General features: G+C 61.6%; 2 protein-coding genes across 3 annotated transcripts in view; both read left to right on the top strand.

Moving 5' to 3' along the window:
• The first annotated feature begins 51 nt into the window (after positions 1–51).
• On the top strand, positions 52–2,656 carry LOC103672876. Of its 2 annotated transcripts, none has more exons than XM_008701570.2 (2): positions 52–181; positions 1,975–2,656. In XM_008701570.2, exons 1-2 carry the CDS (start codon positions 58–60, stop codon positions 2,505–2,507), a joined length of 657 nt encoding a protein of 218 aa, XP_008699792.2. In that variant the 5' UTR covers positions 52–57; the 3' UTR covers positions 2,508–2,656. The 2 variants fall into 2 exon arrangements, with proteins under 2 accessions (XP_008699792.2, XP_008699791.2); XM_008701569.2 differs by having other exon boundaries at positions 1,802–2,656.
• Positions 2,657–3,033: 377 nt separating this feature from the next.
• CNOT3 (CCR4-NOT transcription complex subunit 3) overlaps positions 3,034–13,284 on the top strand; it is a 15,001-nt gene continuing 4,750 nt past the window's right edge. Inside the window, exons 1-13 of the mRNA XM_040633885.1 lie at positions 3,034–3,285; positions 7,178–7,255; positions 7,370–7,437; positions 7,694–7,768; positions 7,888–7,977; positions 8,123–8,251; positions 8,352–8,447; positions 9,435–9,654; positions 9,748–9,881; positions 10,228–10,284; positions 10,992–11,367; positions 11,443–11,566; positions 12,030–12,228. Coding sequence (XP_040489819.1) covers positions 7,231–7,255; positions 7,370–7,437; positions 7,694–7,768; positions 7,888–7,977; positions 8,123–8,251; positions 8,352–8,447; positions 9,435–9,654; positions 9,748–9,881; positions 10,228–10,284; positions 10,992–11,367; positions 11,443–11,566; positions 12,030–12,228 — 1,593 coding nt within the window. The 5' untranslated portion in view covers positions 3,034–3,285; positions 7,178–7,230. The remainder of the gene's footprint in view (positions 3,286–7,177; positions 7,256–7,369; positions 7,438–7,693; positions 7,769–7,887; positions 7,978–8,122; positions 8,252–8,351; positions 8,448–9,434; positions 9,655–9,747; positions 9,882–10,227; positions 10,285–10,991; positions 11,368–11,442; positions 11,567–12,029; positions 12,229–13,284) is intronic.

The following is a 13,284-nucleotide window of genomic DNA, read 5'->3' as shown; positions in this document are numbered from 1 at the left end:
TTGGGCTCCCGATCCAGGTGGTGTCTAGGCCCATCCCTGGCCTTTCGCTTCCCTGTCATGGATCCCAGGAAGAGAAGAGGCCTCTCTGTCTCCAGCCCACCTGGAGAACGTCACCCAAGTGATGTGGCTGCTGAAAGCCCCAGCTTTGCGAACAGGCCAACCTGGGCGTCTGTGGTGTCAGGTGAGTGGCCTTGCCTTTCCAAGCCTCCACCCGTAACACCACGGGCCACCTGGGAGGATGTGAAAGGTTACCAGAAGGTTCTTAGCATTGGGTTCCCTGTCAGGGTCCAGTGTTTGTGGGGTACTCCCTGCCCGCCCTGCTGTGCCAAGCCCTGATGGGGCCGAGCTGACCTCCCTGCTGGCAGGGACGCAGTGTTGTAAGAGGTCCTGCCAGCTCAGTCTGTCCTGGAACTGGGCTCAGCCAAGGTCCCCTTCACTTTGGCTGAAAGGTGCAGGCTGAGGGGCACGTGGCCTGTAGGCAGGGACCAGGCTGTAGGCAGGGACAGTCCCAGGGGCTCCCCTGCAAGTGCTAGTGAAGGAAAACACCACCTGGGGGCCCACGTACTATACTCTAGCGCACTGGGGAGGGAGCCCTGGTCAGTGACCTGTGAGGCCAGTCAGCGCCCCTCTTAGCTACCCAGGAGTTGGGTGCACAACCCGCCCTGTAGGAAGGTGATGTCTCCGACCTCTGCCGGTCTCCCACCCTCCAGTTCACTCTTTCTCCCTGGGGCTCTGGCTGGCTGAGTCCTGTCTGAGATCTCCCTCTCTGTTCCTCTTTCTGGGCCACTCCTGCCATACTTGCTCCAAGTGTGTCTCAGTTCAGGGCTTGCTCTGTGGACCTCAGCAGCCCTGAATCTCTCCCCTCACGTCAGAGTTTGCAGCACCTGGGAGATTCCTTCTAATGGCCACATTACCCCAGGTCACTGAACTCGGTTTCCCCAACTTTATCCCTGAGACTTTAGGTCAGCCCTGTTGAAAAGTGACGAACTTGGCTGATCTCTGCCGATGGGTCTGCCTGGGAAGGGCGCTCTGTTGGCCACTCGTCAGAACCTCCCCCTCCCTGGCCGGAGTCAGGAAAGGATCTGACTCACCTCCTGCTGTAGTCCTGCATAGTCTTAGAACAGAGATGCTCAAAGCTTAGTATGCTTCAGAATTACCTGGGTGGCTTGTTAAAACCAGGGTTGCAGGGCCCAGGGGTTCTGCTTCAGTTAGTCTAGCGTGGGAACTCAAAAGTGCGTTTCTAGTAGGTTTCCAGGTGATGTTTCGGCTGCTGATTGAGACCTCACTTTGAGAACCACTTCTAGAAAATTCTCTATCAGATGAGCTGCATGTTGGAATCGTCTCATTAGGTTTAAAAATTACTGATTCCCATCCTAGAAATTCAGATTTCAGTGGTCTAGGTTAAAAAACCTGAGTAGCTGGGTTTTTTCTTTCAAGCCACCCAGGTGATTCTAATGTGCAGCCAGGTTTGAGAACCATTGCTCTGAGTCCTTGTTACTCAAAGTGCCAACTGTGGGGCGTCAGCATCACCTGGGAACTTGTCAAACAAGCAGAACCTGGGACCTCCTGAATCAGATTCTGCATTTTAACAAATGTTCAAATGGTTGCCGGATGTCTGAGCGGCACTGCCCCATCCAGGGCCCGCACTTGGAGGAGCGCGGCTCTAGATCAGTGAGTCTCCCAACCCCAGTGAGCGTGGGGATCACGCAGGAAGTGTGTCAAAGTCACCTCCAGGCTTCACGCCCCGGGTCTGTGGACCTACGAACGCCGCGCTTTTACAACCCTTTCCCTTCCTTGCCAGGCGATTCGGATGCAGCTCTCACTTGCATCTTCCCTGGATTTGCCTTGCTTTGCTCCACCTTCCCATCTTGACCGTCTGGCCCTGGGCAAATGCCTCGTGGTTCGTGAAAGCACCAGAGTCGTCAACCACAAGTCATCCCTCGCATTCACTCATTCATTCACTCATTCATTCAGCAAACAGTCACTGTCTTCTGCGGATGCCAACTCCGGAAGGGCAGACTGGAATCATGACGAGAATGACGGCAGACGTGACAAAGCGAGAGCGGGAGGGGACAGCGTCGTCACAGCGCCGGAGAAGCGGACGTGCAGGGGAGAGCTGCTGTCCCACCGCCGCGGGACCAGGCGGAGGCACGACGGAAACTCCGCGCATCCCTCCCCCCACCCCGTGGGCGTGCGAGGGGCCAGTGACTGGGGGCGCTGTCCACTGCCTCCTCCCTCCCTCCAACAAGACCGAGTCCCAGACATGTGCCAAACACAGGCAGGTGCAGGAACACGACGCAGCCGGACACGAGGGACGCTGGAGGCTGCGCCCCGGGGCCGAGCCCACTTGCTACGCCCCGTTTCACACGCTCCACAGGCCGGTGCCGCCCCCTCGCTGCGCCTCTGGACCCACCGCGGTGAACGACACCTGGCACGGCCAACGAGGGGACGGCTCCTCCCAGGGCTGCTTTGATTGGCAGGCGACGTCGGCTCGGCCCCCGCTCTGAGAGCACCTGTCCGCCTCTCATTAGGTGTGCGGCCTCTAACGCCCACGCTCCATGCCTTCCTCCGCTTTCCCCACCCACTTCCGGACCCAACCAATGGCTTCAGGGCAGAATATCCCTTCACAACCAATTAAAAACGGCTCTAAACTTGACGAACGACTTCCCGCCCCTGATCAGCCTAGCTCCTCCCCCTGGCCAATTAGTTTAAGGAGAAGGGAGAGGGTGTATCCAATCAGCACGACAGTGGCCTCGTGATTGACGTACGGGCCCTCGCGCTGGCGTGTTGTGTCCTGAGGCGGAGAGGAGGAGGAGCGGGGAAGAAAACCTGAACCAATCCGAGCAGCCTGCGCGGGAGGCCTATCGAACGCCGCGCCTTGGAGGGATTGCCCAATCGGCGAGAGGAGGCTGGCTGCATCCCTGCCAAGGACCAATAGGGCGCGCCCGAGGGGCAAGAGCGACATGCCGCAGGAGCAATCATAGGCCTATATTCGGGGGCGGGTCGGCGCCAGAGACGAGAAGAGAGGAGGGGAGGCCTCCTCCGCCGCCGCCATCTTGGACCGGGCCCGGTCAGCTTCCGCGGAGCCATCGGCAGACGCCGCGGCCTCCCTTGAGCCCCGACCCCGTCGTCAGAACAACCCCGGGCCCACTTCCCCCCACCCCACTTCCGCTTCGCGCCGCTATCGCGATAGCGCCCGGGCCCGGGGCGCGAGAAAAAGGCGGCGGGCGCTCGCCTCCCCCGCCTGTCGCGATACGCTCCTCAGCGGCGGCGCCAGCTCCTGTGGTGAGAGCGTCAGGCTCAACTGGGCCGGACCCCTTCCCCTCCTCCCCCGGCGCCACCGCCGCCCTTCCCGCCGCCGCCCGCCCCGGCGACACCGCCGCCTGTCGCGACATGGCCGTCCCCGGCCCCCGGCTCCCCGCGCGGGCTCCCGGCAGGGGCGGCCCCGGCGCCCGCCGCCGTCCTTCCCTCCGCGCCCCGCGGCGGCGCTGGGGGTGCCCCCCGCGGAGGTGCGGGCGCGCGGGGCCGCCTCTCTCCGCGTCGGTGCGGGCGGCTGGGGCGCCGGCCCCCCGCTTGACTGCAGCGCCCCGTGGGCGTCAGGCCCGCAGGCGGGGCGGGGGTCTCCGTCCCCCCACCTCCCCCGGGGCCAGGCCCGTCGTCGCCTGCAAGCCTCTGCCAAAGTTTGCCCTGCAGCGGAAAGTCGGGGCCCAGGGCCCTGCGTCTTCGGGGCGGGCAGGGCTGCCCCCGCGCTGCCCCCTCGGGGTGCGGGCCCGCCTCTGGACGCGGGCTATCTGCCGTCCGGGTGATGTCACTCCCACTTCACGAGCGCTGTGCTGGGCCCCTTAGCTCCCCTGGGTCTCAGGGACACCCCGTACAGCTCCTGCCCGCTCCGTGTTGCAGACAGTCTCCAGCGTGGGCCGTGCAAGCACCCCTGCCTCCCCCTGACGACGCCCCTGCCCTGTGGGTGTGGGTGTGCTGACACCTCCTCCCGCTGCCAGGAACGTGCCCCCGTTTACATCAGCCCTTCCTGGGGGCGTCCTCCTTCCAGAAGGCACGGGCCCGCCCCCTCGGCATCCGTGGTGAGTCTAGGGCTCACACGTCCCCACTCCCACGCAGTTGGAACCCCTGGGAGCGTAAGGCCTCCTAGATCTGAGGTTCCTGTACTGTGCCATGTGGACTTTGCTGGCTGGGGTGCGCTTTCTCCTCCAGGGTAAGGCAACTTTCCGGGTTGTCTCCCCCAGGCACAGGGTTCCTGCCCTTCTTGGCATTGGCCCCTGTCAGGTGTAGGTGCCCAGGGCTAATGCTTCTGTTTTCTTCTTGCGTGGTCTCCCTGTGTGGCTCTAAGGCTTCTACCCTCTCAGCTGAGGGGGTGTGAGGTGCCTGAGATTTGATGGACAGACCCCACCGTTGTCACCTTGCGGAGGACAAAGTTGGGGTTCCCAGTCCCCCATCCTTGGTGTTGGGCCTCCCAGTGGGGAGACAACTGTCTCCACCCCAGGCCCTCACACGTCCCTCTTCCAGAGTGTCAGGTGCTTTGTGTGGCAGTGTCAGCAGCCTCCTGGGTTAGGGATTGTCCTCCAGCATCCCTTCCCAGTGGGCCAGAGCTCCTTGGCCATGGCACGAGGCCTCTTCGTAGGGGCCGGTGACAGCCCCCAGGATTAGGACCACCTGGTGTTAGTTCCCAGGACTGAGCCTTCTACCCTCCTGCCCTGGTCTCCGTCAGACCTCTCTCTGACTGCGTCGTGTTCGCTGAGCTGAGGTTTGGGGGGCTGTCCTTTATTAGTTTGGTCCCTCATTGAAATGGCTGTTGGCTCCTGTGGGTCTGGCACACTGCTTACCCACCCCCAGAATGTGCTCCTTGAGGGGATGAGACTTTTGGTGAAGCCTCCTGGGCCAAGGTTCCCTGGTTCCTCAGTTCCGTTTGAGACCCCTTGCCGTGAGTGTGCAAGCTCTTGGATGCCTGTGATGCCCCCTGTCTCCAAGTGGGCCTACTGTGGTTCCTTTTCCCTGGAGGATCTTGGTGGATCCCCCCAGGAGCAGTGGGGGCTCCCAGCTCTTTAAGAATGGGGCTTTTCTGTGGTGGCACCTGCACCTAAAGGCTCAAGCTCCACCTTTCTGTCTGGTCCTTTGCTGGAGGGGGGTCTTTCTTCAGAGGGAGGGGCTGCTGCCTCTGCAGCGAGGCTCCTGCCCGCTGTAGCACCCAGCTTGTCTAGAGGGTGCACGTACCCCGGGCCCATGGTGCCTCCCACAGATCCAGTGTTGTCCTCTCCGGGCCTGAGCTGTTTCCCACTTTGCGGGTCTGAGACCTCACCTCCCTGGACCAGGGCTTTTGTTCGCCTGGCACTGTGTTTCTGACTCCTTCAGGACTTGTTGCTTCCACAGTCTGTTCCCCTTTTGGGGCCATCACCTCCTCCACCGAGCTGGGTGTCCTGACACCTTGGTGTGGTGTGTCTCATGTCCTCCCTCTCTGGGCTGGAGGCAGGCAGTGCAAGCCCTTGTGTCGCATCCCTGTCCCTGCCCCTGGGCAGTAAGAGGCGTTTCTGTGTTGGGGTCCTGGCCCTCTCCCGAGCTCCCAGGCCAAAGGCTCTTCCCCGGTTTCAGTTCGCGTCCCCTCTGTGCCACCGTCTGCTAGATCCTTTTTCTGCCTGCCTCTCCTTCCTGAAGCTGGGATCTTCCTTGTGTGGGGATTGGGCCCCACCTTGGTGTGTCAGCTGGCCCTGGGCCGAGGGTGGAGCTGTTCTTTTGGTTGGCCCTTTGTGGAGATGTATGCTCCCTCCAGTCTAAGGTGTCACACCCGCTCCCCACTGTCCAGAATGGACCCCTGTGAGGGTGCGGGTACACACAGCCTCGGGGCCTCTGGTCCTCCTCCAGCGTGCTCTTATACACTGTCCACCGGTAGCTGCTAGCCACGCGTAGTGCAATAATGGAAATAAAAATGAAGAATTGCACTGTTTCGTGCACGAGCCACATTTTCAGCGTTCAGGGGCGCAGCACAGGGAGGGAACGTTTCTGTTGTAGAAAGTGTTGTTGGACAGGACTGTTTTTGAGACTTTTCCTTCCCCGTGGGTGGGACCCTGTTGGTGCGACCTCCCTGTGGCTTGAGGCTCTTAGTCCTCCCTGGAGTTAGAGCAGCTCTGGGGCACCCTGCCCTGGGCCTCAGGGAGCCATGCTTTTCATAGAGGCCCCCTCTCTGGGGGGTGACCTCAGGCAGTGCATGAGTCCCCTTGGCATAGCACCTCTGCAAGGCTTCTGGAGCTCCCCCAGTCTTGGTGTCAGATCCTAAGTTGTGGCTTCCCCCTTGGCCAGAGTCCTGGTGACTCCCCTTTGAACCCAGTCTCCTCTGCGTTGCATATACTTTTAGGGTGAGGATGCCCCTCTCTCTAAGTATTGGGCACGTGTCCTGGTGGTTTATATTTCTCTGCATCTGCGTTACCATCGCATCTGATACGCACCTCCTGCGTGTTCACAGATGACTCCCTCAGGGCTGAGGTCCCCTTTCACTCTCCTGGCCCTCTCTGGGGTGACGCCTTCTGCCCCCTCATGTCTAATTCTTGGTGTCAGTGTCTTTGGGTTGGGTTGTCTCCTGTGTTTTAACGACTCTGCCATGGAACAGACTTGGTGGTGTACAGCCCTCTTCTGCTTGAGACCCAGCCCTGACATGATGGGTGGGTTTAGCTCTTCACGATTCCAGGCATTTCCCATCTCCCACTGTTCCCCCTCCATCCCCTACAGTTCTTACACACAGACAGCATCTGGCTCTTCTCCCCGCAGACTTCATCGTCTGACCTGTCTGAGCGGTCCCCTCTCTAGTGTTAGGATTCTAGTCACTATGTGCCCCTCTGTGGGCCTTCATCCCCAGCACTCAGCCATGGGCTGCTTGACTTCTTCCTGCTCTAAAACGTCTGGAGTGTCATCTGGGGAGACGGTGTTCCACGCTCTGGGAATTTCCCACTTCCTGGGAAAAAGTACATGTTTCCTTGTTTCAGTTAACTTCCGGAGCATTCAGACCCCTGTGCTGGGCTGTCGGGGCAGCATAAGTAGAACTTGGTCTCCTCTCTGTCATCAGATAGTAAATGCGTCTTCCCTTTACCATCCCACGTACCCTCCTGTTCCTCAGTCACGCCTCTGTGTTTGGACCAGCCAGGGAATAAATGCATGTCCCTTCCTTCCCTCTCAGCAGCGTCCGTCTCCAAGAGAGTATGAAGAGAGCGCGTCTGTAGGGCAGGGAAGATGGCGGACAAGCGCAAACTCCAAGGTACTGCGTTCCTCGCCCGCTGCCTGTGTGGCCACATGCTCACTGTGCTCAGAACTCCTCCTTGGACGCCTGCTGCCTTGGCAGGTGCTAACTGCCTTTCTCCTCCCCGGCCAGGTGAGATTGATCGCTGCCTCAAGAAGGTGTCCGAAGGCGTGGAACAGTTTGAAGATATTTGGCAGAAGGTACAGGGCCTGGGGTCCTAAAAACCTGGGTCTCCAGGGAGGAGAGCATAGGAAGAGGTTCAGGGTCTCTGGGTATAGGCCAGCCAGAGTGAGGGGTTGTGGGTCCAGGTGCTGAGGACCTAAGAAGCAGCTGAGATGGATTGGGGGTGGGGGTGTTCCCAGAGTTCCCAGACCCGAGAGACTGGGGCTTTACTGCTGGAGTGGGCCCAAGGGCCCCAGGTCCCACACTAACGCCTGGGTTCTCTTCATCCCTCAGCTCCACAATGCAGCCAACGCGAACCAGAAAGAAAAGTATGAGGCTGACCTAAAGAAGGAGATTAAGAAGCTTCAAGTGAGGGGACTAGGGGTCTGGATTCCCGCATCCCAAGGGCAGAGGGAGGAGGGGGTTGGCGGCCTCGGTGCCCAGGTCCTGAGGCAGTGTGACTGTCTTCGCTTTTCCCCCACCTGCAGCGGCTGAGGGACCAGATCAAGACATGGGTAGCGTCCAACGAAATCAAGGACAAGAGGCAGCTCGTAGACAACCGCAAGCTCATTGAGACGGTAGGAGCCCAGAGTCTGGCACCTGACAGGTGGGAGGAGGCCGGTTCCCGGGTCCCCAGAAGTCCCTGGAAGAGGAAGGTTTCTCCGCCCCGGGGAAGGGGAGAGGCAATGGGCTGGGACCCCCTGCCAACTGCGCTGTCCACAGCAAATGGAACGGTTCAAAGTTGTGGAGCGAGAGACCAAGACTAAAGCCTACAGCAAGGAGGGCCTGGGCCTGGCACAGAAGGTGGACCCTGCCCAGAAGGAGAAGGAGGAGGTTGGCCAGTGGCTCACAGTGAGTCAGGGAAGAGAGGAGGAGGGGACCTCGGGGCAACGATCCCCTGGCATCCGTGGGGACGCTGGCTGACCATCTGCTTTTCCCTTCCCTCTCCCAGAACACCATCGACACCCTGAACATGCAGGTGGACCAGTTTGAGAGTGAAGTGGAGTCCCTGTCCGTGCAGACACGCAAGAAGAAGGGTGACAAGGATGTGAGTGGGGGGACCCTGCGCCCGGGGGACAGAGATGGGCTGGTGAATGGGGGGCTTTAGCAGCCATTGGGGGTGGTCTGTGTATGTTGGTGAGCCACTCTCAGGGGTCCAGCTTCGGTAAACAGTGGCACCGTGGAAAGGAGGAGCAGGTTGGGGGAACATGCTGGGTTCTGCTGGGGTTGCAGACGAGGCGAGAGCGGATGGCCACACAGGGTGGGGAGGTCCGAGAGCTGAAGCCATGGCCTCCTAGCTCTGAGAAGGCCCAAGTCCTGAGGCAGTAGGGAGAGGCGAGGCTCATTTGGGCTTAGAAAAGCAGTCTTGGGGCAAAGCCAGATCTAGGGACCCAGATGCCAAAACTCCAGGGTTGTAGGGTGTGGGTTTAGGGGGATGCAAAGCACATGTACTTATTGGCACAGGAAACACAGGGGATGGAGAGCTGGGTCTGGGGGCAGGCAGCAGTGGGAGATGTGCCCAATCTGGGCGTCTGAGACTCGGGGGGGGTTTTGGAAGCCGAGCCTGGAGGAGAGATGCACTAGGTCCTTGTGGCAGGGTGGGGGATTTAGGCCTTGGGCAGGGGAGGTGCCTGGAGAGCCCAGGAGCTAGGGTGGGGTGTTGTGAGGACAAGGATGATGGCTCCCTGTAAACGGGCATTGTCACTCCTGTCATTAGAGTGAGATGCAGTTGGGTGGGCTGCAGTTTTGAAATCTGGGCTGTCAGGGGAGCTGCGGAGAGGGCCATGCTGTAGGAGGCATGGGGCTTTCTGGTCCTCTAGAGCTTTCCCGGGATGTCTGGGCAGGAGCTGGGGGTCCTTGAGGGGCCGGGGGCGGGGGGAGGGGGCAGACTCCACACTGCCCACGCCAGGAGGGGCTGGAGTGGAGCCTCTGGGCGTCTACAGGGGTCGGGGACTGAGGACAGGTTCTGTGGGGGCAGGAGGGGCCCGGGCAGGTGCCCTGCAGCCCCTGAGCCTGGCCCTGGGCTCGCCAGCAGAAGCAGGACCGGATCGAGGGCCTGAAGCGGCACATCGAGAAGCACCGCTACCACGTGCGCATGCTGGAGACCATCCTGCGCATGCTGGACAACGACTCCATCCTCGTCGATGCCATCCGCAAGATCAAGGACGACGTGGAGTACTACGTCGACTCGTCCCAGGACCCCGACTTCGAGGAGAACGAGTTCCTCTATGACGACCTGGACCTCGAGGACATTCGTGAGGCCCTGGGTTGGCCTGCGGGCGTGGGGCAGTGAGGGCCGGGTGGGCGGCGTCCGAGCCTGTTCAGCATGCCCCTCCCTGCCCCCACAGCACAGGCGCTGGTCGCCACCTCCCCCCCCAGCCACAGTCACATGGAGGATGAGATCTTCAACCAGTCAAGCAGCACACCCACCTCGACCACCTCCAGCTCTCCCATCCCGCCCAGCCCGGCCAACTGCACCACGGTGAGGAGGCGGCCTGTGGGAGGGGAACTGAGGAAACAGGGTCTAGGTATCCTGGGTCCGGGCCCTAAGGGCCAGCGAGGGCTGCGCGTGGGTCCTGGGCGTGCGGCGAGGGCTGGGCAGCGCGGCGGCTCAGGTAGGGATCAAGGGGTGGATTCCGAAGGAGAGCAGGCTCCTGGGTCCGTGAGCGGCTGGCAGGTGGTGCTGGCTCCCAGGAGACAGGGACCCTGGGTCCCCTGGTGAGGCTCAGGGCATAGGCACCACAGCGGCCCTGGGGCCTCAGAGATTGGCGTCTCTGTCGGGGCCCTAGAGGTCACACAGGTTTCCGACTGCATCTCTCCCACTTCAGGAAAACTCTGAAGACGACAAGAAGAGGGGACGCTCAACAGATAGCGAAGTCAGCCAGGTGGGTGTGACCTGGGAGTGCCCCCCAGGACAGGAGCACGCTTTAGGAAGCTCTGCTGCTCGAACCAGGGTGTCAGCAGCTGCTGGGAGGGCACTGAGGGGGCTGCTGTGGGACCCAGGCGAGCACCTGGGGCCGGGGAGGAGTTGGTCTCAGGACCCCTTGGTGTGTAGCGAGTGCGAGGTGCCAGGGGGCCGTCAGGCAGGCGGTGCCGGGGGCGTGTCCCTCCCGCTTTCTGGGGGTGGTGGTCATCAGCTGCCCCTGCAGTTGCCTTTGTGACCGTTTAAGTAACATTCAGAACTACCGGGCAATTTTAGGCTATTTTTCCTTCTCCTCTTGGATTATTAGCTGGTTTCAGCTAATCTCATGTGAGGACATAGTTACCTACGTCCCTGACATCCAATGAGTTTCTGTCCCTGACAAGACCCCTATGGGACATCACAGGGAGGTGCCCACGCAGGATGTGGGAAGCTGGGTGTGGGCTGGAATGCACCTGAGTGTTTTTAGGTGGTGGGATTGAAGCTTTGAGGGTCAGGTCAAGGGGAGGGGACAGCTGGGGGCAGCCAGGTCCTGCGAAGACAGTGAGCCCGTCTTGGGGGAGGGGAGGTGGTGGCAGGAGCGTGTGGGGTGCGCGTGTGGGGTGCACGTGTGGGAGGCTCAGCAGACCTGCTGGCCCACTGGGTCCTGACCGTCTTCTCTCCCACCCGCAGTCTCCAGCCAAAAACGGCTCCAAGCCTGTCCACAGCAACCAGCACCCTCAGTCCCCGGCTGTGCCACCCAGCTACCCGCCCGGCCCCCCGCCTGCCGCCTCTGCCCTCAGCACCACCCCTGGCAACAATGGGGCCTCCGCCCCAGCAGCGCCCACAAGTGCCCTGGGCCCCAAGGCCAGCCCAGCTCCCAGCCACAGTGCAGGCACCCCTGCCCCCTACGCCCAGGCCGTGGCCCCGCCAGCTCCCAGCGGGTCCAGCACCGCCCAGCCCCGGCCCCCCAGCGTCCAGCCTGGTGGGGGTGGGGGAGGCGGCGGCGGCAGCGGCGGAGGTGGCAGTAACAGCAGCGGAGGCGCTGGCAAGCAGAACGGCGCCACCAGTGAGCGAGGGCACTGCAGGGGCTTGGGGGGCCCTGGGGTGCTCGGCCCGTTTTCATTCCCTCTTCCTGCCCCAGGTTACAGCTCTGTGGTGGCAGACAGCCCGGCGGAGGTGGCTCTCAGCAGCAGTGGGGGCAACAGCGCCAGCAGCCAGGCTCTGGGCCCCCCGTCGGGCCCCCACAACCCACCTCCCAGCACCTCGTGAGTGTCTGGCCTCCTCCCACTGGTCAGGTGTCGTGTCCCCACTTTTTTCCACCCAGGACATTGTATGCATCAGCCCCCTAGCTTTACCCTTTGGAATGTTCTAAACATTCCTCTTTCCCGTGACCTGCCCCAGGCGTACCTGTCTCCCCTCAGCTGCCTCTCCAGATCCCAGGTCAGACCTTTCCAGTTGGTCCCTGTTTCTCAGCTTGCCCCAAGAGAGACTGTGACCTCCGAGGGACGTAGGGAAGACCTGCTTCCTGGGTCTGCCTCACCACCAGGCTCGGCGCTCGGCATCTGCCCTGCGTCCATCTGCCTGAGGCGTCCGTTCTGTGGGTGGAACGTTGACCTTCCTCATGCTCCCCTTCCATGGACCGTTGTACAGGCAGAGGCCTGATTCGTCCCCTGATCACCACGTCCTCCAGTCCGTCCTCTGAGCCCTGTCCCCTTCTCTCCTTCCCAGGAAGGAACCCAGTGCGGCAGCCCCAGCAGGGGCTGGAGGTGTGGCTCCATGCTCAGGGAACAACACAGGGGGACCCAGCCTCCTGGTGCCACTTCCTGTGAACCCTCCCAGCTCCCCGACACCCAGCTTCAGCGAGGCCAAGGCAGCTGGCGCCCTGCTCAACGGACCTCCGCAGTTCAGCACCGCCCCAGAGATCAAGGTGGGCCGCAGGCTTGTGTGTTCTGGCCCTGCCGTCTGCCCTGCACGTGCTTGGTGTCCCCTTCCTCCAGGTCTGCCGGCCACCCCCACCCCTTTGTGGGGCTCTGGCTCTCTCTCCCCCACCACCTGCACCCTTGCCTGACCCCAGGCTCCTCTGCCATCCTGCGCTCTGGGACTCTCCTGGGCTTCTGGTTGGACTTGCTCTCCTCCACTCTGGGTTCCCACCATCATCTCTGTCCCCGTGTCTCCTCGCTCCTTCACACACCCCACCATCCAGCTCGCCGCCCTCTTTTTCCCTTCTGAGGGACCATCTAAGTTGAGAGAACACTGACGTCCACTCTAGGCCAGGTGTATCATGCCAGGTGCACACACCTAGGTCCCACCTTCTCTACGGGAAGCTGAGCGGGACTGCACGGGGCTGGGGGCAGCACGTGCCGTGGACCCGCAGAGGTGCCTCGGACTTGGGGTGATGGCCCAGCAAGGCCTTGGGGGGGAGATCTCTAAGCTGGGAGAGGTGGGGGCCCGGTGGCAGGAAAGGCTAAAGGAGGAAGGAGTGGTTCCTTTGTGTGTCTCGTGCTGGAGTTCCGGGAGGGCTGCTGTCGGAGCGGAGGGAGAACGCTGGGGCAGGGCTCTGTAGACAGGAGGTGGGGGTGCGGGCTGGCTGCGAGGCTTTGATGGCAGGGTGTCCTAGAGAGGGCAGTGGGGTCCTGGCCGCCAGGGTCTGAAAGGGGGGCAGGATGTGGGGCTGACTTTCTGGGCCTGCGTTTAACCTCAGCTCCCCTGAGTAAGAGTCCGGGTCCACGTCCTGTGTGGCTGCCTCCGGACAAAGCAGGTGCTCGTAACTGTACCTCAGGTACGACAGGACGCTGGAGCCCTTGGAAGAGCGGGCAGCCCAGAGTAAGCCCACAGTTTAGAGGTACCATGGATGGGAATTTATAGAGTGTGTGTCTTTCTGGAGAAAAGGGTCCACCGGGTTGTGAGTGGAGAAGGGACAGAGAAGAATGTGGCTGGGAAAGTCCCCCTGGGGCCACTGAGAAGAGCACGGAGGGCAGGTGGC

The sequence above is a fragment of the Ursus maritimus genome, unplaced genomic scaffold (genome assembly GCF_017311325.1).
Source record: "Ursus maritimus isolate PB19 unplaced genomic scaffold, ASM1731132v1 scaffold_19, whole genome shotgun sequence".
NCBI lineage: Eukaryota > Metazoa > Chordata > Mammalia > Carnivora > Ursidae > Ursus > Ursus maritimus.
Note: the sequence above shows the minus strand (reverse complement) of the source record. Positions and strands in the feature narration are given on the sequence as shown.